This window comes from Mirounga leonina, unplaced genomic scaffold (assembly GCF_011800145.1).
Source record: "Mirounga leonina isolate KUSES-001 unplaced genomic scaffold, KU_Mleo_1.0 Mir_53, whole genome shotgun sequence".
Taxonomy (NCBI): Eukaryota; Metazoa; Chordata; class Mammalia; order Carnivora; family Phocidae; genus Mirounga; species Mirounga leonina.
Genome location: NW_023270807.1, coordinates 47,393,741 through 47,419,397, shown reverse-complemented (window position 1 = coordinate 47,419,397; position 25,657 = coordinate 47,393,741). Strand labels below are relative to the sequence as shown.

The 25,657-nt window shown below is 38.9% G+C and overlaps 1 protein-coding gene and 1 pseudogene across 2 annotated transcripts in view; both read left to right on the top strand.

Moving 5' to 3' along the window:
* The window catches only part of MDN1 (midasin AAA ATPase 1), a 160,134-nt gene that overhangs the window by 74,637 nt on the left and 59,840 nt on the right, over nucleotides 1–25,657 (top strand). For both annotated transcript variants that reach the window (XM_034991407.1, XM_034991408.1), the window contains exons 36-51: nucleotides 745–953; nucleotides 1,664–1,786; nucleotides 3,955–4,152; nucleotides 5,268–5,375; nucleotides 5,746–5,934; nucleotides 9,218–9,307; nucleotides 9,413–9,676; nucleotides 10,070–10,331; nucleotides 16,653–16,812; nucleotides 17,645–17,761; nucleotides 18,784–18,992; nucleotides 19,972–20,120; nucleotides 20,478–20,689; nucleotides 21,012–21,232; nucleotides 22,133–22,246; nucleotides 24,639–24,771. In XM_034991407.1, coding sequence (XP_034847298.1) covers nucleotides 745–953; nucleotides 1,664–1,786; nucleotides 3,955–4,152; nucleotides 5,268–5,375; nucleotides 5,746–5,934; nucleotides 9,218–9,307; nucleotides 9,413–9,676; nucleotides 10,070–10,331; nucleotides 16,653–16,812; nucleotides 17,645–17,761; nucleotides 18,784–18,992; nucleotides 19,972–20,120; nucleotides 20,478–20,689; nucleotides 21,012–21,232; nucleotides 22,133–22,246; nucleotides 24,639–24,771 — 2,758 coding nt within the window. The remainder of the gene's footprint in view (nucleotides 1–744; nucleotides 954–1,663; nucleotides 1,787–3,954; nucleotides 4,153–5,267; nucleotides 5,376–5,745; nucleotides 5,935–9,217; nucleotides 9,308–9,412; nucleotides 9,677–10,069; nucleotides 10,332–16,652; nucleotides 16,813–17,644; nucleotides 17,762–18,783; nucleotides 18,993–19,971; nucleotides 20,121–20,477; nucleotides 20,690–21,011; nucleotides 21,233–22,132; nucleotides 22,247–24,638; nucleotides 24,772–25,657) is intronic.
* On the top strand, nucleotides 6,291–7,394 carry LOC118000870 (annotated as a pseudogene).

The following is a 25,657-nucleotide window of genomic DNA, read 5'->3' as shown; positions in this document are numbered from 1 at the left end:
ATCGCCCTTTTCTCTCTCCCTCTTCAATAGTACTCTTCATCCACGATGGTGCATCCATGATCTGATTTCTCTAAGTCATTATCATAATATCCAATACTCTCATGTAGGAGCTATATGTTAGTGACCTGGGACTGGGGTGGTCCTTGCTCTGCTTCCATAGCTGAGGTAATAGATGTTTTCCTAGCTCTCCAAACTGGTATAAGAAAAGTTTCTTCCAGGAAACACAGTGACACAAATGTTAAGCCCTATAAAAGTCTGCAGTTCAGCTAGATTATGGGTTAAAGATGCATCCTGAATTGTCTTGGAGGCCTAAAAACCTTGGATGAAATTGTTTATATGGATACACGTGGCCTACACACCTAGCTTCCCCTTGACTTTTAGGAAAATACTTATGTGTGAAGGTAAATTGTACAAGTACATGTAGTAATTCCAGGTGTAGGTTGTGAAAGGAAAAACATATGCTTGCAGTTAGACCTATGTAAGTAAGTATATGCATAGTTATAAGCGCTGGAGAGATCTGAGTAGTAGGCACAGTTGAAGAACGTATGCTGCTGGCTATTCCTTTAAAGGATTTTATAACCTAAAAGTGGGGAAATGTTGAAGTAGGGCTGAGCATTTTCATTACAGATGGTGCTTCACTGACTGAAAGTCTACTTGTTAGAGTCTTTAAATCTTGGCGTTGACATGGGTATGTGATTTGGTTGATGTCCAGCTTATATGTGGCTTTTCTTTTCTCCACTTAAGGACCTGTCCTTCACAGGAATAATATTGCTGACTATGCACTCAGTGCAGGCACCACAGCTATGAATGCCCAGAGGCTCTTAAGAGCTACAAAACTGAACAAACCCATTCTCCTGGAGGGCTCCCCTGGTGTGGGCAAGACAAGTTTGGTGGGAGCATTAGCAAAGGCTTCAGGCAACATCCTTGTTCGAATCAACTTGTCAGAGCAAACGGTAAGCTTAGTCATCCTGTAGCTGATGAGGATGAGTATATGGAGTAATATTTGTATTTGTTTATAGAGTTTCTTAATCAGAAATAGTTAGGGCCTTTTCAAAATCCCAAATATTTCATGGTGATAAAGACCACAGCAACATGACCTTCCAAACTAAGTCTCCTTTTAGATTCATTAATAACTGATATCTATAATATTATTCTCTTTAGATGCTTTATTCTAATTGTCTTTTGAGAGATAATTGCCCAATTTAGTATTTATTGTAATATAACCCTCTTTATTTTTGTCCTTCCTAAAAGAAAAAATAATAAAAATAAACAGTCTCACGAAATTATGGGACAAGAGGTGACAAATGAGACTCTCTAGGAATGGGGTCTGGGAGCAGGGCCTGGACATTGTTACTGGTCTTTGTTTTTATTTGTTTTGTTTAAAGCTCACCAGTTAATTTCCAAGTATAGCCACCATTGAGAACTACTGATCTAGAGCTCCTGCTCCAATCGATTGATACTTAAAGTATTGTGATGAGAAGGTCCTTGGGGGCATGTCTGGGCTCCTGGTAAAGAGTGCTAGGATTGATTAGTTCTGTATTGGGTATAAAAAGGAAAAGTGGCATAAGGCCCAAGAATTTATCATGTTAGGTTTAGGGTCTTGGGATCTAGTTAATTTTTTTATGTAATGTTGGCTTTTCCTCCTTTCTGCCCCCTCTCAAAGGACATCACAGACCTGTTTGGAGCAGATCTACCTGTTGAAGGTGGCAAGGGAGGAGAGTTTGCCTGGCGGGATGGGCCCTTGCTGGCGGCTCTGAAGGCAGGCCATTGGGTTGTACTGGATGAGGTGAGAGGACTGTCTTGTGCCCAGCATGGGGTCACAAGGGGAAGAGCAGTCATACTTTTCGTATTGCTGGGACGACCAATGCTGTTTTGCTAGTAAAGACAAATTCTCTAATGAAGAAAAGTCCTCCATGGTTTCTTTTAAGAATAAGGAAAGTCACTCGTCAGAAAACACATAGAGAAACCCCTGTATATACAAGCCACTAACTCCTCCTGCTTTTGTAAGCCGGCTTCCAGAGAAAAACTGTCTTCACTGGTTTATTCTGTGGTCTCTGGTGGGCTGGCTCTGTATTTTGTACTTATTTCATGGGTGTTTTACAAACAGTGTCAACCACATGTTTTATAAGTGCAACAGAGAGACTGCAGGAAGTTATCTTAAGAGACATAGAAAAAATGGTGAGAAAATGGTCAGTGTTACATGTGCATATTGGATAAGTTGTTGACTGGAAGAACAGAGTCCCTCATGATACTTGGGATAAATGCTGAATCTTAGTGACCAGCAGGCAGCTGGAGATATTGGAAAGTGCTGCACAAAAATAAAAAATTTAAGGCTGTGGGCAAAAGCCTCTGGTCACTTTGGATATGCCTTGTTAATCCAGGAAAAGGCTGGGGAGTAGTGGTGGAGCTTCAGCGATTGGTGTGATCAGAATGCTGTGGATGGAACTTTTGAGACTGGCCCCAGCTGGTCCCCAAGATTCAGACACCCTGTGGGGTTTCTTTTCAGCTGAGCTGCTTCTTATTTATCATGGGGGGAGATATTAAGGAGGAGGAAGGTGATTTTTAGAAAAAGATGCCTGATCTTTAGCCAGGAAAAAAAAAATGCCCAGTTTTAAAGTTTAAGGCTTCAGACCATACTCCTATTGGGTGGAAGTGCATACAGGTACCCAAGACATTCTTGACTGCAGTCACATTTAACAGCAGCTTTTAGAGCTTTACCTGTTTGGGAATATTCAATGGAATTTGTGCTTTGTAGTGTTTATGTAAACATGACACTTGAAATTCTGATATAGTCTGTTTTTTTTTGTCTGTTTACATTTTATTGATTTCGCATTTTCCTAATTGAATTTTTCCTTGTTACCTAAAAACTACCACACTTCGCATCCCTGAGCTATAATCTGAAGACCTCCATTCAGCTCTTTTCATTTTTGGCACAGAAACTTCTTGTATTTGTTCTTGTTCACAAAAATGTTGGTGAAAATTAGCTATGTCGATCTACTTTATTTAGTTTATATCATGACTTTGAAGCCCATTTGGAGATTTCATTCAGTATTTTACCTGAGAAAGATATTTAAGTATGTAAAGAGCTGTCTTCATCTTTAAAGGTCTCACAGTGCAAAAGTGAGATCTGTGTACTGGCAAGTTTTTTTTGGTAAGCTGGGATATACAAGGTAGGTCTGTATAGATGAATACAATGGACACAGTTTAATTTTAGAAAAGATTTAAACTGCTTTTTAAAAAATTCAGTCTGAATATTTATTCAGTTTACTTAGAAGTTATTGATAATTTATATACCCCAGATGTCTGACATACATATGTGTATATGTATGTATATACATATGTGTATATACACACACATATATATAAAATAATAGGATGAATATACTTGGCTTAAGAAAAAGAATGTTGGGCGCCTGGGTGGCTCAGTTGGTTAAGCGACTGCCTTCGGCTCAGGTCATGATCCTGGAGTCCCTGGATCGAGTCCCGCATCGGGCTCCCTGCTCGGCAGGGAGTCTGCTTCGTCCTCTGACCCTATCCCCTCTCATGTGTTCTCTCTCTCTCATTCTCTCTCTCTCAAATAAATAAATAAAATCTTTAAAAAAATAAAATAAATAAAAGAATGTTACTGGGGCACCTGGGTGGCTCGTCAGGTAAGCATCCGACTCTTGGTTTCGGCTCAGGTCATGATCTCAGAGTTGTGGGATGGAGTCCCATGGCAGGCTCTGTGCTCAGCGGGGAGTCTGCTGGACATTCTCTCTCTCTACCCCCCTCCTCCCCTCCCCCCTTCCTTTCTCTCTCTCTAAAAAATAAATCTTAAAAAAAAAAGAATGTTGTCAATATTGTTTGAGCTTCCTCCTCCTGTAGACAACACTATTCTACATTTATGCATATTCTTCTTCTTTTTGTTATAATTATACAGCATATGTAATAAATATATGTACTTTCCTCAAATAGCTCAACCTGGCTTCTCAGTCTGTATTGGAAGGACTCAATGCTTGTTTTGACCACAGAGGAGAAATCTATGTTCCTGAGTTAGGAATGAGTTTTCAAGTACAGCATGAAAAGACGAAGATTTTCGGGTGTCAAAATCCTTTTAGACAAGGAGGTGGGAGGAAAGGCTTGCCGAGGTCTTTCCTTAACAGATTCACTCAGGTAAGATTTGCTGTTGCCATGGAGACCAAAGGTGGAATGTCGGGGATGATAAGACTGCTGGCACATACCTGTTAGGATGCTCACTGTAAGAATGAGAGAGCATCAGTTTAATGATCTGTTTCTCAATTCCATGTCTCTATATGATGAATTTTAACGTGACTGATTCCCATCATCACTTCCTTCCTGGTGTGAGTCCCTTTGTCTTCAGTCCTGGAGAACCTGGTGTGTTATCAGTTAGTAGAAAATAAGGTGACCACCCCTCCAGGAATTCCATTACTGTGCTCAGGATCAAAGCCAGTTTTTGACCATTCCAGGTGTCTAAGTGATCTATTAAAATACTGAAATTTTTTTAATGATGAAAATGTATTAAAGTGAGAAGGAAAACTAACAGGAAGAATAAAAAATCCAGTATTCTCCATACCAGAGTCAATCATTATTAACATTATTAACATTTGATGTCTTTCTTACTTTCTTACTGCCTTTATTCTCATTTGCAGAGGTCAGAGAGAGAGAGAGAGAGGGAGAGTGTGCGCGCGCGCGTGTGTGTGTGTGCGTGCGCGTGCTTACATACGCTTACTTGTTTTAACATTTGTCAAAGTTTGACTAGTCTGTAGATTTGGAAATGGCTCTAGATGTTAGCTTTCTTCAGTGTCCCTTTCCATTGATAATTAATAATTTACTGAGTATCTTTTCAGAATAATGTATTATGAAGAATTTCAAACATGTTGAAAAGTTGAGATTTTGAAGTAAATGCTCCCATGCCTTACCATCTTGAGTTTTGAGGGCATTATATACATGAGAAATTTAAAATATATATATACTTAAAAATATAAACAAATGCACTTAAGTTGTATGTATCTTTTTTTCTTTAATTCACTAGAGCGGAACTAACAACAACAAAACCTCTGTTGCCCTGTATTTCAAATATTTTATAGGATTCTGTATCCTAAAAATGCAAGAAAAGAGATTTCTGTAACTGAAATTTTATATATATCTAAACTGAGGTGCTGTTAGTTTGGTGTTAAATAACAATTTTACTTACAAGTGGTAGTCCTTCCTGGTGTTCAGGAAAGAGAAGCAATAGCATTTCTTCATGTTCTTTTTGGATTCTGTAGGTCTTTGTGGATCCCCTTACAGTAATTGACATGGAGTTCATTGCCAGTACTCTGTTTCCAGCCATTGACAAAAATATTGTTAAGAAGATGGTTGCTTTCAACAACCAAGTAAGTACCTACTTGTATTAATTGTTTTTAGTTTTCATGCTATAATAGAAGCATCATTTTTTTCATCCTGGGACACTATCAAATTTACCAGTCTATCTAAAATAAACCACATTGAATTGTACAAGTTTCTAGTGGAAGAAGAACCTATTCATTTGAGGATTACAGTAATTCAGATCTATTGTGTGTATCAGTGTTAATGCTTACAAGAGTATTCCTGGTTTAGATGTCTGGGTTGGGAGAAAGAGACATTTGTATCAAACCTGCTAATTTCTATTTCAGATTGTATATGCATTTGTAGTACATTGATAGTACTTAATGCAATGCACCTAGCAATGGGACATGTTTCCCAATAATGCTGTTTTCTTTTTAGATTGATCACGAAGTGACTGTTGAGAAGAAATGGGGGCAAAAAGGAGGACCCTGGGAATTCAACCTTCGGGACCTTTTTCGCTGGTGTCAGTTGATGCTAGTTGACCAGTCCCCTGGGTGTTATGATCCTGGTCAGCATGTGTTTTTGGTCTATGGCGAGAGAATGAGAACCAAGGAAGACAAAGAAAAGGTGAGTTTAACACTTGTTCTTTGTGTTTCTTTCCATCTGAAAGTTGATTTCCTAAGGGAGAGAAAGGGCATACTCACTAATAATACTAAACTCATTAAAGCTGCTTAGAATTTAGAAGTTAAGGAAAGAGGGGTGCCTGGGTGGCTCAGTCGGTTAAGCGGCTGCCTTTGGCTCAGGTCATGATCCTAGGATCCTGGGATCGAGCCCCATGCCCAGCTCCCTTCTCAGCGGAGAGCCTGCTTCTCCCTCTCCCTCTGCCTACTTGTGCTCTCTATCTCTCTGTCAAATAAATAAATAAAATCTTTAAAAAAAAAAAAAAAAGTTAAGGAAAGAGCTCTTTCCTTCGGCTTCTTTCCGGTGGCAGCAGCGGATTACGCAGGGCCAAGATGAAGGCTTGAGACCTTCCTGGCAAGAAGAAGGAGGAGCTTCTTAAACAGCTGGAAAAGCTGAATGTGGAGCTGTCCCAGCTGCATGTCGCCAGTGTGACAGGTGGCGTGGCTTCCGAGCTCCATCACCCATGTTATCACAGTCATCAACCAGACGCAGAAAGAGAACCTCTGGAAATTCTACAAAGGTAAGAAGTACAAACCCCTGGATCTGCAGCCCAAGAAGACACATGCCATGCACCGCCAGCTGAGCAAACACGAGGAAAACCTGAAGGCCAAGAAGCAGCAGCGGAAGGAGTGGCTGAACCCGCCGCGAAGTACGGGGTCAAAGCTTGAGCACTGGCATCAGTAAAACACAAACTGGGGGGGAGGGGAAAAAGGAAAGAGACTAAACGTTCACCTACCTCGAGGTGTCAGAGTGCAGAGTAGTTTGCTTTGGAGTACACACTTTATTTATCCATCTGAATCCTCTTATTGCAAACCTTCTTAAAACAGTTTTGCCCCCCAGTAATAAAGAACTAGGTCTTTTATCCTCTTTCAAGGTGCAAAGGGGAGAAACATGAGGGGACAGGTGATACTCAGTAGAGGAGGAGGGTTTTCTGTTTTTAAATAAACTTTGAGTTACAAAGTCTTTTCTCTACAAAGTATAAGTAGTTACATAAGAGAATATTCTGTATCTGAATGGAAGTAAAAATATCTCTTTGTAAATAGAAAATAACACTAGAATTCCTAACCTAATAAACTAATAGTGTGTTCATTTTGCTTTGTGGTATTTAAAGTCCAGTCTCACAGAATACAGTAGCTGCAGGCAGGAGGCACTATCATGACCTCCTACCAATGAGGATTCAATGCCCACAGTCACAGAATATCACCTATAGTAAGTGCTGGAGCCAGCACTCCAGCCTAGAGCTTTCCTTCCATATCCCAATTGTAGCCAAATGTTAACTCATTCATTATGTGCAAGTGCCTTTTGGTCATTATATTAGGACAAAATATTCAACTAGTTTTTTTTGTTAAGATTTTATTTATTTATTTATTTGACACAGAGAGAGAGACAGCTAGAGAGGGAATACAAGCAGGGGGAGTGGGAGAGGGAGAAGCAGGCTCCCGGCTGAGCAGGGAGCCTGATGCGGGGCTCGATCCCAGGACCCTGAGATCATGACCTGAGCTGAAGGCAGACGCTTAACGACTGAGCCACCCAGGCGCCTCTCACCTAGTTTTTTAAAATATGATTTTATTATATATAATTCATATACCATCAGCTAGTATTTTATTTTCTTTGTCCACTTAACTGATTATACTGTATTCATTGTGGCCAGACCCTGGCCAGTTATTGGGTAATTGATGTTAGTCAGATAGAATGTCACTGAAAGGTTTCCATCACTTCTCTATGTTAGTTATTGTAATTTGTGCACACGGGCGCGCGCAAGCGTGCGCGCGCACACACACACACACAGTGAATAGGAAAAAGGCTTATCAAAGCTGGAAGAGTTTGAGTAAATTGAATCTGACTTTGTAAAACTGAATAAATCAACTACATTTTGAAAGTATTTGTAATTTTAGTTCTGGTAGACTGTCAGGGAGAGGAAAGGATAATCTGCTTTGGAGTAGAATATAAGGTCATCAGACACCTCGACCCAAAAGTATGTGACAGGAGCACTTTTCTCCTGTGCTCCTTTTTGAGTCTAGTCAACGTTTGGTACTGATAATGATTTTATCTTCATCATTTTTTTCCTGATATTTCTCAAACTCATTAATTTTTTTAGCTGAGGTGTAATTGACATACAACATATAGTTTTGGGTGTACAACACAATGATTCAGTATTTGTATACATTGTGAAATGATCACTGCAATAAGTCTAATTAACATGTTTCACCTTACATAGTTACAAAAGACTTGATGACAGCTTTTTAAACCTGTTCTCTTAGCAATTTTCAAATACGTTACACAGTACTCTTGACTATAGTCACCATGTTATACATTCTATTCCTATGACTTATTTTATAATATTGTCATTTTCTGATTTTAGTCCAGTGTACAATGATTAATATGAGTACTGCTGCTTTGTTAGAAACCTGCAACTTGGTGTACATATCCTGGGTGGCTGGAATTTTTCCTGCTGCTCGGGGCTAAATTAGTGTATTTCGCACACTCCTAGCTTTACCCCCTACCTCAACTCCTCTTAAAAAGAAATCCAGAAAAGAAGTAGAGCTAGTGGCAAGTTTTCTAATTGTATTTCTGGTAAGGCTGTGATTACTGAATGTAAATAATCAGAGAAATAACATTGGTTGTCCTTCTACAGAAATAGAAAGCTAAAATGGTGTTTCGGAGTGAGACCGGCTTGGATCTAAAATCACTTACTAACCATGAGTAAATCCTTACAACTCTTATGAATCCTGTTATCCATATCTGTAAAGTGGAAATGATACCTAGTTTGCAAGCCTATAAGGATCATACATAATAAAGCACCTCTATAATGTTTGGCACATAATAGGTGCTCAAGAAATGGTCATTGTTCTTTATAATCTTCAGACTACTATTCTCCTCTACCTTTTTAGGTGATATCTTGAATGATGAGAGCATATTCATTTTTCATCTGTAGATTTGCCATAACATCCGTGATTTTAATTTATGATACATTCTCAACTGGAATCTCAAATAATTTGAGATTAAGTGACTAGTCTTTGCTTGAGTTCCAGTTTGCTTTCATCTTGAAGATTTAAATAAATGTAGTTTATAAGAGAAGGTTTATAGGAGAAGATTCAAAAGGATAAGGAAATTGTGACTAGTGTCCATTCACAGTGCTGAGACTGTTGTTGCTGTGCATGTTTTCTAGAAGCTTTGGCTCAGAATTTGATGGAGTGATTGGTGTCCTGACTGTATTATCTTCATTTAGGTCGTTGCTGTATTCAAGGATGTGTTTAATTCAAGTTCCAACCCATACACGGGATCCAGACTATTTCACATCACTCCTTATGATGTTCAGGTGAGGCATGTAGGAATATCCTCTGTTCTTTTACATTTTTCTTTGATTTCCTCTGCTCCCACAACCAGGCACACTTGTGAAATCTCACCGGCATGTCTTTTTCAGCTGGGCTACTCAGTCCTTTCCCGTGGCAGTTACGTTCCTCTACTGTCCCGCCGTCCCCTGTCACTCTTACACCAGTCGTTACGGCCTATGGAGTCTATTATGAAGTGTGTGCAGATGAGCTGGATGGTTATACTTGTGGGGCCAGCCTCTGTGGGCAAGACCAGCCTGGTCCAGCTTCTGGCACACCTGACTGGTCACACATTAAAGATCATGGCTATGAACAGTGCAATGGACACTACAGAGCTTCTGGGTGGATTTGAGCAGGTAAAAATGGTCTGCCTTCACATTTTCAGGCAAAACATACATAATGCTGTGGTCTGACTGATGGTCTTTTGAGTTGGTGACTACAAGTAGTATTTTATTTATTTATTATTTTTTTTTTTTTTTTAAAGATTTTATTTATTTATTTGAGAGAGAGAGAACGAGAGAGAGCATGAGAGGGAGGAGGGTCAGAGGGAGAAGCAGACTCCCTGCCGAGCAGGGAGCCCGATGCGGGACTCGATCCCGGGACTCCAGGATCATGACCTGAGCCGAAGGCAGTCGCTTAACCAACTGAGCCACCCAGGCGCCCCTATTTATTATTTTTTTTTAATTTAAAGGAGTATTCTTTTGAGTCTGGTCAGTGGCTATGATGAGTTTGTGCTCTGGAAATTTCAGGTTGATCTTATACGTCCGTGGAGGCAGCTGCTAGAAAAGGTGGAGGGCACTCTAAGGGCACTGTTAAGAGACAGCCTCCTTATCAGTGCTGAAGATACAGAAGTAGTGCTAAGAGCCTGGAGTCACTTCCTTCTGACGTATAAGCCCAAGTGTCTTGGAGATGGTGGTAAAGGTATCACAGTGGAGATTGTCAACAAGCTGGAAGCGGTATTACTGCTTATGCAGCGACTCAACAATAAAATTAACTCCTACTCCAAGGCAGGTATGTGTGTTTGGATGTGTTTATCAGATATGTATGTAGCATTGTCCATATCGTGTCCATATATAGGTAGTAATATATTTGTAAGGTAATATCTGTAATTTTTTTTTTTTTTAAGATTTTATTTATTTATTTGAGACAGAGAGAATGAGAGACAGAGCATGAGAGGGAGGAGGGTCAGAGGGAGAAGCAGACTCCCCGCCGAGCAGGGGGAGCCTGATGCGGGACTCGATCCCGGGACTCCAGGATCATGACCTGAGCCGAAGGCAGTCGCTCAACCAACTGAGCCACCCAGGCGCCCTGTAATTTTTTATTAATGTAATAGTTATTAACAAAACTTGAAAATCTTTGTTTTAGAAAGTAAAATGAAGCTAATGTAAAATAATCCAAAATTGATGATCCTAAACAAAACAAAAACAAAGAAATACCTGTACAGTACTGTAAATGTATTTTCCTTATAATTTTTAAAATTTTCTTTAGCTTACTTTATTGTAAGAATACAGTATATAGTATATATATACAATGTACATAATGTGTTAATTGACTGTTATTGGCAAGATGGCTATTAGTTAGGTTTCTGAGGAGTTAAAAGTTATACGTGGATTTTTGACTGAATGGGGAGAGGTTAGCACCCTTTTCCCCTTTGTTTTTTAAGTGTCAACTGTATTTCTTTAAAGACTTCTGGACTTTGTGGATTAGTTTGATCTTGTATTTTTATTTGATCTATTTAGACTTAAAAAAACCAAACAGTTCACCCATTTCCCCCCCACAACTCCCTCAACCTCCAACCTGTTCTCTGTATCCAGAAGCTTGGTCTTTTGTTTAAGATCATACATGTAAGAGAGATCATATGGTATTTGTCTTGCTCTGACTTATTCACTTAGCATAATGTTCTTGAGGTCCATCCATGTTGTCATAGATGGCAAGATTTCATTCTTTTCTATGGCTAAATAATATTCCTGTGTGTGTGTGTGTGTGTGTACACACACCACAATTTCTTTAACCATTCATCTATGAATAGACAATTAGGTTGTTTCCATATCTTGGCTGTTGTAAACAGTCCTGCAGCGAACGTGGTGTTGCATACATCTTTTCAAGTTAGTGTTATCATTCTCTTAGGATAAATACCCAGAAGTGGAATTGCTGGATCATATGTAGTTCCATTTTTAATTTTTTGAGGAACTTCTGTACTGTTTTCCATAGTGACTGTACAAATTTACATTCTCACAAGTAGTGCACAAGGGTTCCCTTTTCTCCATATGCTTGTGAACACTTGTTATTTCTTATTTGATAATAGCCATTCTAACAGGTGTGAGGTGATCTCTCATTCTGGTTGTGATTTACATTTCCCTCAATTACTCTGAGCATCTTTTCATGTACCTGTTGGCTATCTATAGGTCATTGGAAAAATCTATTCAGATCCCCTGCTCAGTTTTTAATGGGTTTGATTGTAATTTTGCTGTTGAGATGTATGAGTTATTTATAGGTTTTGGATATTAACCCCTTATCAGATATATGACTTGCAAATATCTTCTCCCATTCAGTAGGTTACCTTTTCATTTTGTTGATGGTTTCCCTTGCTGTTCCAAAACATTTTAGTTTGATGTAGTCCTACTTGTTTATTTTTGTTTTTGGTGTTATATTAAAAAAAATCATCACCAAGACCTATGTCAAGGAGCTTACCACTTAGCTTTTCTTCTAGGAGTTTTGTGGTTTCAGGTCTTTCATTCAAGTCTTTAATCCATTTTGAATTTTTGTGTGTAGTATAGGATAAGTGGTTACCGTTTTATTCTTTTGTATGTGGCTATCCAATTTCCCCATCACTGCTTTTAATTGAAGAGATTGTCCTTTCCTCATTGTGTATTCTTTGTTCCTTTGTAATAAATTAATTGACCATATATGTGTGGGTTTATTTCTGGGCTCTCTTTTCTGTTCCACTGATCTATGTGTCTGTTTTTAATGCCAGTATCATGCTGTTTTAATTACTTTAGCTTTGAAATATAGTTTGAAATAAGGGAACTCGATGCCTCCAGCTTTGTTCTTTTGTTTTAAGATTGCTGTGGCCATTTGCGGTCTTCTGTGGTTCCATACAAATTTTAGCCTCTATTTTGGAGAAAAATACACTGGAATTTTGATAGGGATTGCATTTAATCTGTATATTGCTTTGGGTAGTATGGACATTTTAACAACATTCATCCAATCCATGAGCATGGAATATCTTTCCATTTATTTGTGTCTACATAATTTCTTAATGTCTTAGAGTTTTCAACATACAGATCTTTCACCTCCTTGGTTAAATTTATTCCTAGGCTTTTTTTAAATGTGATTGTAAATGTGATCGTTTCAATTTCACTTTCTGATAGTTTATTATTAGTATATCGAAACACAATGGGTTTTTGTGTATTGCTCTTGTGTCCTGTAACTTTACTCAGTTCGTTTATTCTGTGTGTGTGTGTGTGTGTGTGTGTGTGTGGTGTAGGGTTTTCTGTATGTAATTTTATATCATGTGCAAATAGTGACAGTTTTCCTTTTTTCCTTTCCATTTTGGATGCCTCTTATTTTTCTCTCCTAATTGCTCTGGCCTGGAATTCCAGTATTATGTTGAATAAAATGGTGAGAGTGGACATCCTTGTCTTGTTCCTGATCTCAGAGGAAAAGCTTTCAGCTTTTCATTGTTAAGTAATGATGTTATCTGTAAGCTTGTCTTATGTAGCTTTTATTACATTGATGCATATTCCTTCTATACCCACTTTATTAAGAGTTTTTTTAAATCATGAATGGATGTTGAATTTTGTCAAGTGCTTTTTCTGCATATATTGAAATAATCATATGATTTTTATCCTTCATTTTGTTAATGTGTGGTATCACATTGATTTGCAGATGTTGAACCATTCTTATATCCCTGGAATAAATCCCACTTGATTGTAGTGTATGTTCCTTTCACTGTATTGTTGAATTTAGTTTGATTGTTGAGAATTTTTGGATCTATGTTTATCAGTAATATTAGTCTATAATTTTTTTTTTTTGTTTTTTTTTAAGTAGGCTTCACGCCCAATGTGGGGCTTGAACTCATGACCCTCAGATCAAGAGTTGCATGCTCTACCAACTGTGCCAGCCAGGCGCCCCTAGGCTGTAACTTTCTTTTCTTGTGGCACCCTTGTCTGGTTTTGGTATCAGGGTAATGCTGACTTTATAAAATGGGTTTGGAAAAGTTACCTTCTCTTCTTCCTCTTCTGCTTTTTTTTGGGGGGTGGGGAAGTGTTTGAGAAGGATTGATACTTATTCTTTTTGAATGTTTGGTAGAATTTACCAATTCTATCTTCTTTCTGGGTGACACTGATATGTTACAGTCCCATGGGATCAGGAACTCAAGCTCTCCTGGCCTCCAGAGCCAGAGGATCAAGAGGCATCCCTGGGGGGTAGCTATAAAAATCAGGGCCCTGAGACTTATGTAAAAGTCTTTCTGGGAGGTACTGGTGCTTTTGAGCTCCACAGAGGAAGAGCACAAAGATGGCACCTGTCTTCTTCCCTGGAGAGTGTTCCAGCAGGCTCTAGGATGTATATGTTATATTAGATGCCTGCTCCTCAGGTTATCTTTAATACAGGCAGGTGAGCCTCCTTCACTTTAATTCTGGGTGCAGTTGGCTGCCTCTGAGCTGGACCTTGGGGTGGAGTCTGAGTGTGTGAGCCCTTTCTCTAATCACAGTCTTGTGCTCTTGAGATGCAAGCTCTATTGCTTTTAGAAGATAGAAGTTTTGAGGGCTTGCCTTCAGGTACATGTTTTAAAAGTTGGGATTCCTGGTTTTCAGGTCCTTCCTGGTTGTGGGTCACAGCCCTGGGGGTGGGGTTTATGGTGAGATTATTTCTCAGCCTCTCCTACCTGCTTCAGTGTGGTGTTTTTTATTTTGTTTGTTTGTTTTCATTTGCCTGGTGTGTAGTCATCAGACTTCAGGGTTTTTTTGTTGTTGTTGTTGTTTTGTGTTTTTTTTTTGAGGAAGTTTTTTTTTTTTTTTTTAATATGAACATTTAATTTCCTTTAAATAATATGTAATAATTTACATGCTATACATTCCCAAACACACTGAAATTTTGTAAGACATATACACAGTCTGCTTTTTGCCAACATATACCCTTTAGGTCACTTAAGATGTTAACTGATTTCTCAGTCCATGTGTGAGCACATAAACACATATATATATGCCTGAAGTTGAAGATAATAATAAACCAAAAAAACACCTGAATATAAGAAGTCTGCCATGGAAGATTCCAAAACCATAATCAGTAACTGGAACCAAGGAACAAGGCACAAAAGTTTCCCTTTGTGGTCACAAAGATTAAGTTTTCTGTCCCAGTGCTTTAAGTATGGAAATAGGCTTGGCTAAATCACAAACTATATTTTATAGTACATTTCTGTTACTGTTTAAAAAGGAGTATTTTTCTTATTACATAATGCATTACACAAAAGCATTGGAAAAATAAACAGGATTAGATAAGTTCTTATACATTAAAGCTTTTTTTCCATTTGAAAAAGATATTTATGCCTAAAACTAATATAGATCTAAGTACAGTAAAGAGAAGCATTAGGGATCCTATCCAGGTTTCCTATTACCCCTGAATCATACCTCTTGTCAGTCAGCTGTCGATTCAGTGTGTCCATGGGGGTAGGTGAATTCAGGATCTTTCTGCACTGCCATGTTGAACCAGATCATTTTGATCTTTTCAAGCTTGATTTCAAGCTTTTTAAGGTCAGTTCAGAGTAACCTTTACTCTAGGGCTAGATTAGCCCCACTATTTTTTTTTTTTTTTTTTAAGATTTTATTTGTTTATTTGACAGAGAGAGCAAAAGCAGGGGGAGCAGCAGGCAGAGGGAGAGGGAGAAGCAGGCTCCCCACTGAGCAAGGAGCCCGATGTGGGGTTCGATCCCAGGACCCCGGGATCATGACCTGAGCCAAAGGCAGATGCTTAACTGACTGAGCCACCCAGGCGCCCCAAGATTAGGCCCACTATTGAGGCATAGTTTGCATGGCATCTCTACTGAATGGCCTGTGTATTCAGTGGGGTCTCTTCAGACAGTGGCTGGTAGGAATTGGAGCAATTCTCAGGCTTGTATGAACTCTGGGAATTGTTCCAATCATAACTCCCCAACAATTGTCCTTTCCTTCCAAGTTTTCTTACCCTTGTGGAACCTCCCTCACCTTTTACGTGCATATGCAGACTGTTATTTAGCCAAAGACTCCAGCGGCCTTATCTAGATTTCTGGAGCTCTTTGAGTAGCTCCTTCATCCCAAGTGCTCTGCCCTTCAGTCTAGTTGTCTTGGCCTCCCTGAGTTCCAGTCTGTTTGCTCAAATCAGTGAAACTGCTCTTGTATGTTTGAGTTTCCTCTCCTTGCTTTGCAATTCAGAAATTGCTTCCAGGCAAAATTGAGGGCAATTATAGGGGTTTCTTTCCTCAGGTATCACAGCCTTGTGCTGTTGACCAGTGTCTGAAAGCAGCTATATCATATGTTTTGTATAGCTTTTTAGTTGTTAACAGTGGAGGTAAAGTCAAAACTTTATTATATCTCATGGGGTCCAATGCATTATACTTTGTGATATGAACAAGGGTCATAAGGCAATTTCCAATAAAAAAAGAGCAATTGAAAAATTTCTAGGGATGGGTTATATAAACTATAAAGCACTAGGCAAATAAATAGCAATTGTTACTCTAGTCCTATGATGTGGTCATTATAAAGAAAGCCTGGTTTAATGACATTGATTTTCATTGTGCCAACTTTTAATGCCCTTTCATTTGATAAAAATGCAGTAATAGGTGGGAGGCATTATTCTCCTTATGCCATTTGAGAAATTGTAACCAAGATTATTTACCTTTTCTGTCACCTTTGAGTCACCTCTACCTAGCCATTAATTCAGAAAGTCATTAAAAAGTATTTTCTGCTACAAGACCTAATTTTTTTTTTTACCTGTTTTGTTTAAACAAAAACCTTTATTTTTTTTTTTTAAAGATTTTTCTTTATTTGCGAGAGAGAGAATGAGAGAGAGCATGAGAGGGAGGAGGGTCAGAGGGAGAAGCAGACTCCCGCTGAGCAGGGAGCCCGATACGGGGCTTGATCCCGAACTCCAAGATCATGACCTGAGCCGAAGGCAGTCTCTTAACCAACTGAGCCACCCAGGCGCCCTATTTATACTTCATTATGAAACTTTTAAAACTTGGGCCGTTAAGTTTCCAATTTTTTTTTAATAAACTCTTAGGGGTTTGTGTTTTTCTTTTGTTGGTTTTTTTATTGCCCTGGTTTGAAATTAAGTGCTGTGGCTGTGACATTTCAGAGTTTGCCAAACTTGTGGAAGAGTTCCGGAATTTTGGAGTGAAGCTTCTGCAGTCCACCAGTGGCCACAGCCATGGCACGTTTGAATGGGTCGACAGCATGTTGGTTCAGGCTCTGAAGTCTGGAGATTGGCTTTTGATGGACAATGTTAACTTCTGCAAGTAAGGACCTTCTGCTTAATCACAGAATTGAAATTTGAGATATGCTTATCAAAGTAGATACCCAGTTGGAAGCGCTGGTATTTTGAACCCATTGTTAACTAAAACAAATCCTCAACCATATTCTGTAGACTGATCCCTGTGGTGAACAAAGGTAGTTGGTCATTAGCTGCAAGATTTTAGTTCTGTATGACTGTTTTGAGCTAACCTGAAGGCTAACAGAATTGGATTACTTTTCCAACCGTTTTTGAGGTAGACCTTTTTATTTAACATCAAAAATACTCTTTTTGTTAGGGGCATTCTTGAGGGCAAATTTTTGAAATGGAGGATCTTTTACAGGGCAGACATTTAGTAAATGTGCATCAGTGTGTATTGCTTTGATTCTAAAGTAAGGAAAAAGGCATAAAACTACATAGTACACAGCGTAATAGAAACTACTCCAGGTCAGATGGTGGGTTTCTCTACCTGGAGCATTTTTCAGAATGTTTGAATTGAAACCCAGTTGCCTTCAGATTGATTTGATAATGCTAGGAAGTGGGGGAGCTAGAAGAGGGAAAGAGAAAAGAAAGAGCTATAGATCATGGAATAATTTTCCTTTATTTTATTTACTTACTGAACAAATATTTTGTATATTTACTGTGTATGAATCTCTGGGCAACATACCTTGGGGAGCGATAAGGGGAATGGACGGGGAGAGAGAACACAATTCTATATGGGGGAGTGGTCCATGCTGAAGGAGGACATGGGTCAGGAGCAGTGGGAGGCCTGTGCAAGGAAAAGTAGAACCAGTGCAGCATTTCAGTCTGTCACCATTGTATTTGAATTCTCTCTGCAGCCCATCAGTGCTGGATCGTTTGAATGCTTTGCTTGAGCCTGGAGGTGTTCTCACTCTTAGTGAGAGAGGACTGATAGATGGATCCACTCCCACCATAACACCAAATCCCAATTTCAGGTATTTGTGCCTCTTAAGTTTCTGCCTAAGAATCTGACTGTCTCAGTGGGAGAGGTAGACATTCAGTGGGACCTTCTTACATGTTATATTTATGATCCAGTCATAAGTATGTTCACCTGTTTATTGATTCAGTTAACACATATTTATGGAGGCTTTGCTATTTGGCAGACTCTGGGAGCACATCAGTAAAGAAGGGGGGCTCCTGGCTGGCTCAGTAGGTAGAGCATATAACGCTTGATCTCAGGGTTCTGAGTTTAAGCTCCACATTGGGCACAGAGCTTACTTTAAAAAATGAAATAATAAAAAAATAATCAAGAAGTGAGGTCCCTGCAGTGGGTTGGTGTTAAAGGGTTGAAGCAGGGAGACTGATCACAAGTCTTTCGCAGTAGTTCAGGCAAGATATATGTTAGCTTAGACTAGGGTGGCCATATGAGTGGGAATTGCTGATGGTTGGGTAGGTTGAAAAAAGAAGCAGCAAGGATTTTACCTAAGCTTTTGGCTTGAGTAACTGGGTAAATATGGGAGCCATTTATTGAGAAAGGGAAGACTGGCAAGGGAACAGGTTTGACATGGGGAAGTTCAGCAAGGAATGCACTGTATAGCATTGGAGATGTCTGATGGCTAGGTGCAGATGTTGCTAGACATCGAATATATGAAGGTAATTGATTCAGGAGAATACACTGCTCCCTTTTCTAATCTCTTTAGGTGAGTTAGAATGATGAATTAGCACTATCTGATTTGGGTAATATCTGAAAGTAAGAATTTTAACATTCTCAGCATTAAAGGTGCACTGGATAAACAATAGTTTCTAAGGAGAGTAGGTTTAGAGAAACTGATTTTGCTGTTTTGATGCATTTTGGCACTAGAAGATAGAATACAGATGAAAGTGGAGGACTTTGAGTTAGTGGTTATCTCAAGCTCCCTAAAGATGAACCACATAGGATTTGCCCTCACCAGTTGTTGCTGAGCCGCATCATTGGTTATAACTGGGAGTTTAATTTTTTTTTTCTTTGAATTGCTAGACTTTTTCTCTCGTTGGATCCTGTTCATGGAGAAATATCCCGAGCTATGAGGAATCGTGGACTTGAAATCTACATTTCAGGAGAAGGGGCTGGGAACATCCCAGATGACCTGGATCTGAAGGTTCTGCTGCACAGCCTTGGGTTGGTGGGGGATAGTGTTTGTGACAGCCTCTTGGCTCTACACACAGAGATCCAAAGCACTGTAGTAGGTAAGATGCTTGAATTCTAGGCCTCTGCAGAGTTTTATTCTTCTAGAAATTCATATGTTTTCCATTTGACTGCTCATCTAGGAGTTCTTAAATTTAGTGTACATACAAATAGAAGTTATCAGAAAAGTGTGTTAAAAGTGTAAATGTGCTGATGCCCTTCTTCCCCCTAAGAGATTGCGTTCAGCAAGTCTGTGTGATGCACAGAAATTAGTATTTTAAAGAAGCTTCCCAGGTAATTCTGATGGATTCATTCAGATACCCTTATTTTGAGGAATACTGCTTTAGGCACTAAAATTTGTAAAGTTTGTCCCTCTTATCTTCAGGATGGTCATTGAGTCTTTTGAAGGTAGAATTAAGAGGGAACTTTGAACTGCTTAAAACTAGTGTTTCTTCTTCTAAATGTCCAAATATACAGGAACAGGCAAGAATAATAACAAAGGTAATGATAAAAAATGAAATGCTATTTATTGACTAACTGCTGTGTATTAGGTACAATGTCAGTTGCTTTTTTAGTCTTCACATTAGTTCTTCAAAGCATGTTTTCATTTTACAGATAGGGCTCAGAGAGGTTGAGTAACTCATCAAAGCCAAACAGTGAGGTTTGAATGCAGTTCTGTTGTATTTGAAAGCGCATCGTCCTTTATGAGGTCACGCTCATTTTGCTACTTCAGTGTGTATCAACTTTAGATTAAGGATATATATGACCAGGCTTTGTCATACTTGTAATTGTCGCTTTCCTGCAACATACTTTTGAGAGCCAGGAAGGGAGGGAGGGAGGCAGGATAGGGAAGGAATATGAATGTTCCCACAAGTCCATAATGTGCTACTGAGACCCTAGATTCCACTTAGAAGGCTTTCTAAGGTAAGTATCTGGGTGGATTTGAGTGGAACAAAGTTTGATGTGAAGATGAATTTATCTGTTTTCACTGGAGATTTTGCGGAATCTGTTCCCCATAAATGGCAATTTTTTTCTTTATAGGTTCTGCAACGTCCTCTATTTCAACTCTGATTCAGACAGCCTTACTCATTGTGCAGTACCTACAGCGAGGGCTGAGTTTAGACAGAGCCTTTTCTGAAGTATGCTGGGAAGCATATGTCCACTCCCAGCATTCACCAGCAAACCATAAGGTACTATGAAGTGTTTCAAACAGCTTTCTCAGTTATAACACTCTACATTATTTAGGTGGAGGAAATTCTTTCTATTGATGGTAACTTTAATGAACTGAGAGTGGAGCACTTCAGTTACTCTTTAGTAGAGATCTGGCATCTAAAACATTTATGGAAAATAGGTTAAATGTAAATATTACTTCTTCGAAACTTAGCAGACAAAGTGGAATTTATCTTGTAATATTGAATATTGAAGGCTGTGATGAGAGTTGTCATGAGATAATCACAAAGGTCTTGGAAAACCATTAATATTCTACTAGTTTCTGATGATAGCACTTATATGTTGCCTGTACACCACATGTTTTTATCTCCTACCAGCTCGCACAGGCTTTACTGGAGAAACATGTTTTTTCTCTGCGAGCACATGAAACCTGGGGTAACTCCATCCTTGCCATGGGCCTGTGGCCAGATTCTCTGCCCTCGGCTCTCTTTGCTACTGAAGATTCTCACCTGTCTATAGTCCGAAATGATGGACAGATCTTAGTATATTGCCTCAACAGGATGAGCATGAAAACCAGCAGCTGGGCCAGGTTAGTGGAGCCTTCAGCTTGTGTCTGTTTGGCGTCTTGACTCTTTTTTTTTTTTTGATGGTAGTGATCATGACCAACATGTTTGACCAGAATGTGATGTGATCATTTATTACCCAGCTGTCATAGTTTCTTGTTCATTGTAATATTGCTCCCTATTATTATTCACTCAATATGTTTTAATTGTCCTCCTTTGAAGGGGACTAATCTTTCCCCATTACCTCTTGGATCCATATTTGTAAAGTTATTTTCCTGGTTCTTTGAAATATAAAATGAAAGTTCATTCTAGTACTGATTTTGCCTTATTTTTTCTAATGAATTTCAGGATTCAGCCTCTTACCTTGCCAGACTTAGAGAAAATTATGCAGTCCTCTAACCCCGAGAGCTTGAAATTCAGTTCAGTTGAAGTGGATACTTACTGGATCGATGAAACAGATGTTCTGGCCATGGCTGTTAAATTGCTTATAGAAAGAGCAACCAATCAAGATTGGATGCTCAGAGTTAAATGGCTTTATCATTTAGCCAAGAATATACCACAGGGGCTGGGTGAGTCAAAAAGCTTAATTTGTATAGTAAGTGAATATATTTACACTTATACTATTTTAGGGCCTCAGTAGCTGTGTTATTCTGTGAGGATACTGTCAAAATTCTGTCTGGGAGATCTAGCAAGAAATTTGTGACTTGGCATTACTGTTTGTATAGCTGTTAAAAAAAAAATTAAGGCACAGATATGTGCCCTTAGATATGTTCTAAGAGAAACTTTGCCCCCATGTAATCCTTAGCATTTCAGGATCTTCCACCTTCCTATCAAATACAAAAGGAAAATATACCATGTTATGTTACTGTTTATTTTTTGAACATGCTGCTATACTTCTGCTATACAATCATCCTGACTGGGGAAGGTTGCTTTTGGTAACCTCATTTCCCCCAAAAGTGCATAAGAGACTTACTTTAGTTCCAGTGCTCTAAGTTGTCGTGCTTAATTTCTTTGTACTTTTTCATTTTAAGAGGAAAAACCAACAATAACAACATTGCATGGGTTGCAAAGTACAGGACTTGGAATTTGTTGGTAGAACTTGTTGCCTAAAGTAATTGAGTTTGCATGAACCTTTTTATTCATGAGAACTTAGCCAGAGAATGTGTGTATTGTGTGGTGCATGTGATCTGTCTAAAATTGTATAGAGAGAATTTATATGTTTTATCTGCGTTGTCCTATATGAGAGCTACCAGCCACAGGTAGCTACTAAAATGTAAATATAAATTAATTAAAATTAAATAAAATCTAAAATCCAGTCCTTAGTTGCACTGGCCACATTTCATGTGCTTATTAACACGTGACTAGTGGCTACTCTGACAGTGCAACTATAGGATGTTTCCATCATTGCAAAAAGTTTGCTTGGACAGCCCCACTTCAAATATTAACATTTGCTTCTCCTTCCTCCACAGAATCAGTACAGATTAATTTGGAAGCCAATGCTGCATCTCTTAGGAATTTTTATTCAAATTCTCTCTCAGCTGGGGTCAGCAATGTCATCAAAATATTACAACCAAATATAACAGGTACTGCACCTGATTTAATTTCGAGTTCTCAGCACAGTTTAGGAACCTGGTCCCATCAAGTCCATGGAAAAAGACTGTCAGAACTGCCACTGTTAATAAACACTGTATTTTGGAAGACTCAACAGTATTCAGATGCAAATTCCACTTCTTTGTTTGAAATCCTTTAGTCTTTGAAAGATGATGATGATACACAACATAGTAGGGAGGGAGAGCACAGGAGTTGGAAGACTGGTCTCTGGTCCCAACTTAAACACAAACTGGCTTGTTCATTTGAGACCCATCATTCATACTTACTGCCTGTGTTTGGAAAATATGGGAATTATATTCATTTCTCTGGGGTCCCTTCCACTCAGAGCATTCTCATTTGTTAACAGAAAGGGTTTAAACTATGAGCCATTTGACTTGATGGGTAAACAATACAGTGTGAATTACTTCAGAAAATATAAAATCTTAATAAAAGTTATAAAGCCTTAAATATAAAGTTTTAAAACCATAATGATAAAAGAAATAGCCATTCAAGCTATCAAATGAGGTATTCAGAATTTATTTTTTTATTTTTTTTAAAGATTTTATTTATTTGAGAGAGAGAGGACGAGTTGGGGGGCGGGGCAGAGGGAGAGGGAGAAGCAGACTCCCCACTGAGCAGGGATCCCGACATGGGGCTCTATCTCAGGACCCTGAGATCATGACCTGAGCAGAAGGCAAACGCTTAAGCAACTGAGCCACCCAAGCACCCCCAGAATTTATTTTTAATTAAGGAATAAGATTGCAAACTTACTTGAAGAGAATAATATAAAGTTAATTAAACATAAGCATTAAGGAGGAAATTAGGGACATTTTTGTAGAACCAGGTTTTTAATTTCCCATCCCTATCTTCATTTGATATTGATTAAAACATACTATTGCCATTTGGTTTAGAAGAAAATATGCATGATGTTTTTGTGCTAAACCAATTACCTTATGTACACTAAAGATAATGAAGTAAATGTTTGGGAAGAAATCAAACTATAGGAAAAACTACTGTAGTGATCATGTTGTGGCTGACCTAAATCATGGCTTCCCAAGTATGAAAACATTTTGGTCTTTGGGAATAGTTCTAGAGTAGAGAGTAGCAGGTTCCCTTTTTAGTAGATATCATTTGCTCACTGTTGGAACATAGTAGGTATACCTTCATCTTCCTTTTCTAGTGTATAGCTCTGGATCATGTAGTCTTACTGGACTTTGGAATATGGGGTCTGTCCTTCATGTACTTTGCTGTTGACAGTAGGCATTTGTTAGTCTAGTGTATGATAAAACTTGAAGTGCTCCACTGACCTACCCAGCCACCTTCAAGTTAATGTTACCATTGTTTTTTTGTTTTTTTTTTAAAGATTTTATTTATTTATTTGACAGAGACAGAGATAGCGAGAGAGGGAACACAAGCGGGGGAGTGGGAGAGGGAGAAGCAGGCTTCCCGCCGAGCAGGGAGCCCGATGCGGGGCTCGATCCCAGGACCCTGGGATCATGACCTGAGCTGAAGGCAGATGCTTAACGAACTGAGCCACCCAGGTGCCCCTAATGTTACCATTGTTTTGTCTTAACTTCATTCCTTGGGTTCTCACAACCTCTGGAGAAGGGTCAGATCTGATCACTGCTGCTTTACAGAAGACGTACCAAATTTAAGCCAAAGAAGCAGCATACGCTACATTATCTGATTATAAAGAAAGGGCTTTTAAGCAAAATTTTGAGGGTTTTTTTTGTGTGTGTGTGTTTTAAAGATTTATTTATTTACTTGAGAGAGTGCACCTGTGCGCACGAGTGCAGGGGGGGAAGGGGAGAGGGAGGGGGAGAGAGAATCTCAAGCAGACTCCGCACACTTGGGGCCTGACACAGGACTAGATTCCATGACCCTGAGATCAGGATCTGAGCTGAAACCCAAGAGTCGGACACTTAACTGACTCTGCTACCCAGGTGCCCCTTGAGTTGTTTTTCTTTTTGAAAGCAAATGAGATGTATTCTTTCATTTTTCCACCATGTGAGTTAGTTTTTTTGAGGTTAATGACAACAGATTGGGTGATTAAGCTCATGGATTGTTTTCTGACCAGCAGTGGGACCTGAGCAAGTGAATGTATTGGTCAGAATGCTTGTGTTCCAGAGGGATTACCTTATATCCTACAGTGGAATGAATTTTTAGGACTAGTAGAAATTTTGCATTTAGAAAGAAAATAGTGTAAAGGCACTTGAATTTTACTTTTCTAGTGTTGTGGGCTGAAACCAGCAATTTTCCTATTCTGTCTCTTTGCCATCAGGACTGAATGTGATCAAATTAAGACAGTGCAAATCTTCCACTGAAATTTTCTAGGCAAGGAGTTTAACTGCAAAATTCTACTTCTTGTTTTGTTTTTTAAACCAGATGAATATGTGATCCCTTTGGACCCCCGATGGAACATGCAGGCTTTGGACATCATTAGAAATTCGATGGACTTTGACCCACAAACAGACGAGCCTGAGCAGCTCTTTGCCCTTTTAGAGTCCGTTGCAAACAAGTAGGTGAAGCCTGCTATTCTGGGCACTGTTTGCCTCACTGTACAATATAGCTTTAGAGATTATACCTTTTTTAAATTCTGTCAAATTTAGCTTACATGTGTTTAATCTCCTGAACCTGAGAAGTGGTGGGATGTTAGATGGGATTGCCTTCATGCTACATGCTCAATGAAGTAACTCTGATGTCAAAAAAAAAAAAAAAAAAAAAAGCCTGGAAATGCTGCAAGTTCTTAATAATTTAATAGGATGCTTTAAGAGATACACTAACTCAATGTTAATGTTGTGTTATATTTTGCAATTAATCTTTTATCATAAGATAGTCATGTTTCTCTTGTTTTCTATTCATGATTCTCGGCAGCTCCTCCCATATTCACCTGCTCATTCTCTTACAGGTCCTTTCCTCAGCCTTGTGTCCACATCATTTCCCATCCTCTAATGTTGAGACATGTAACACCTGCATGCTTATGTGCATACTCAACATATAAATTTATCTAATTGTTATATAAGCTGGTCTTTCCTCACATTTAATGTAATGGCCAGCAGTAGTTTTTTAATTGGCAAACAATGTAATGTAATACATTTTTAAAAATAATTTTATAACAGGTATAATGTACATTACAGAAAAGTACACTTAATAATGAGTATATTTGGTTTTGATGAATTTTCACAAAGTGAACTCATGCATTTGGTATGAACTAGCACCTCAAGGCCCTCTTATCTCCCCTCCTAGTAACACCCCCTTGTGCCTCCCTAGGTAACTTATAACACCAGAGATTAATTTTATGATGGCCACTTTTAAGAGTTCACAGTGTAGAGTGTCAGATTACAGCAAAGCCTGGCAGTTTCCCTAGATGCAGCTTTTCCCAGTCATCTGTCTTCCCCACTCCC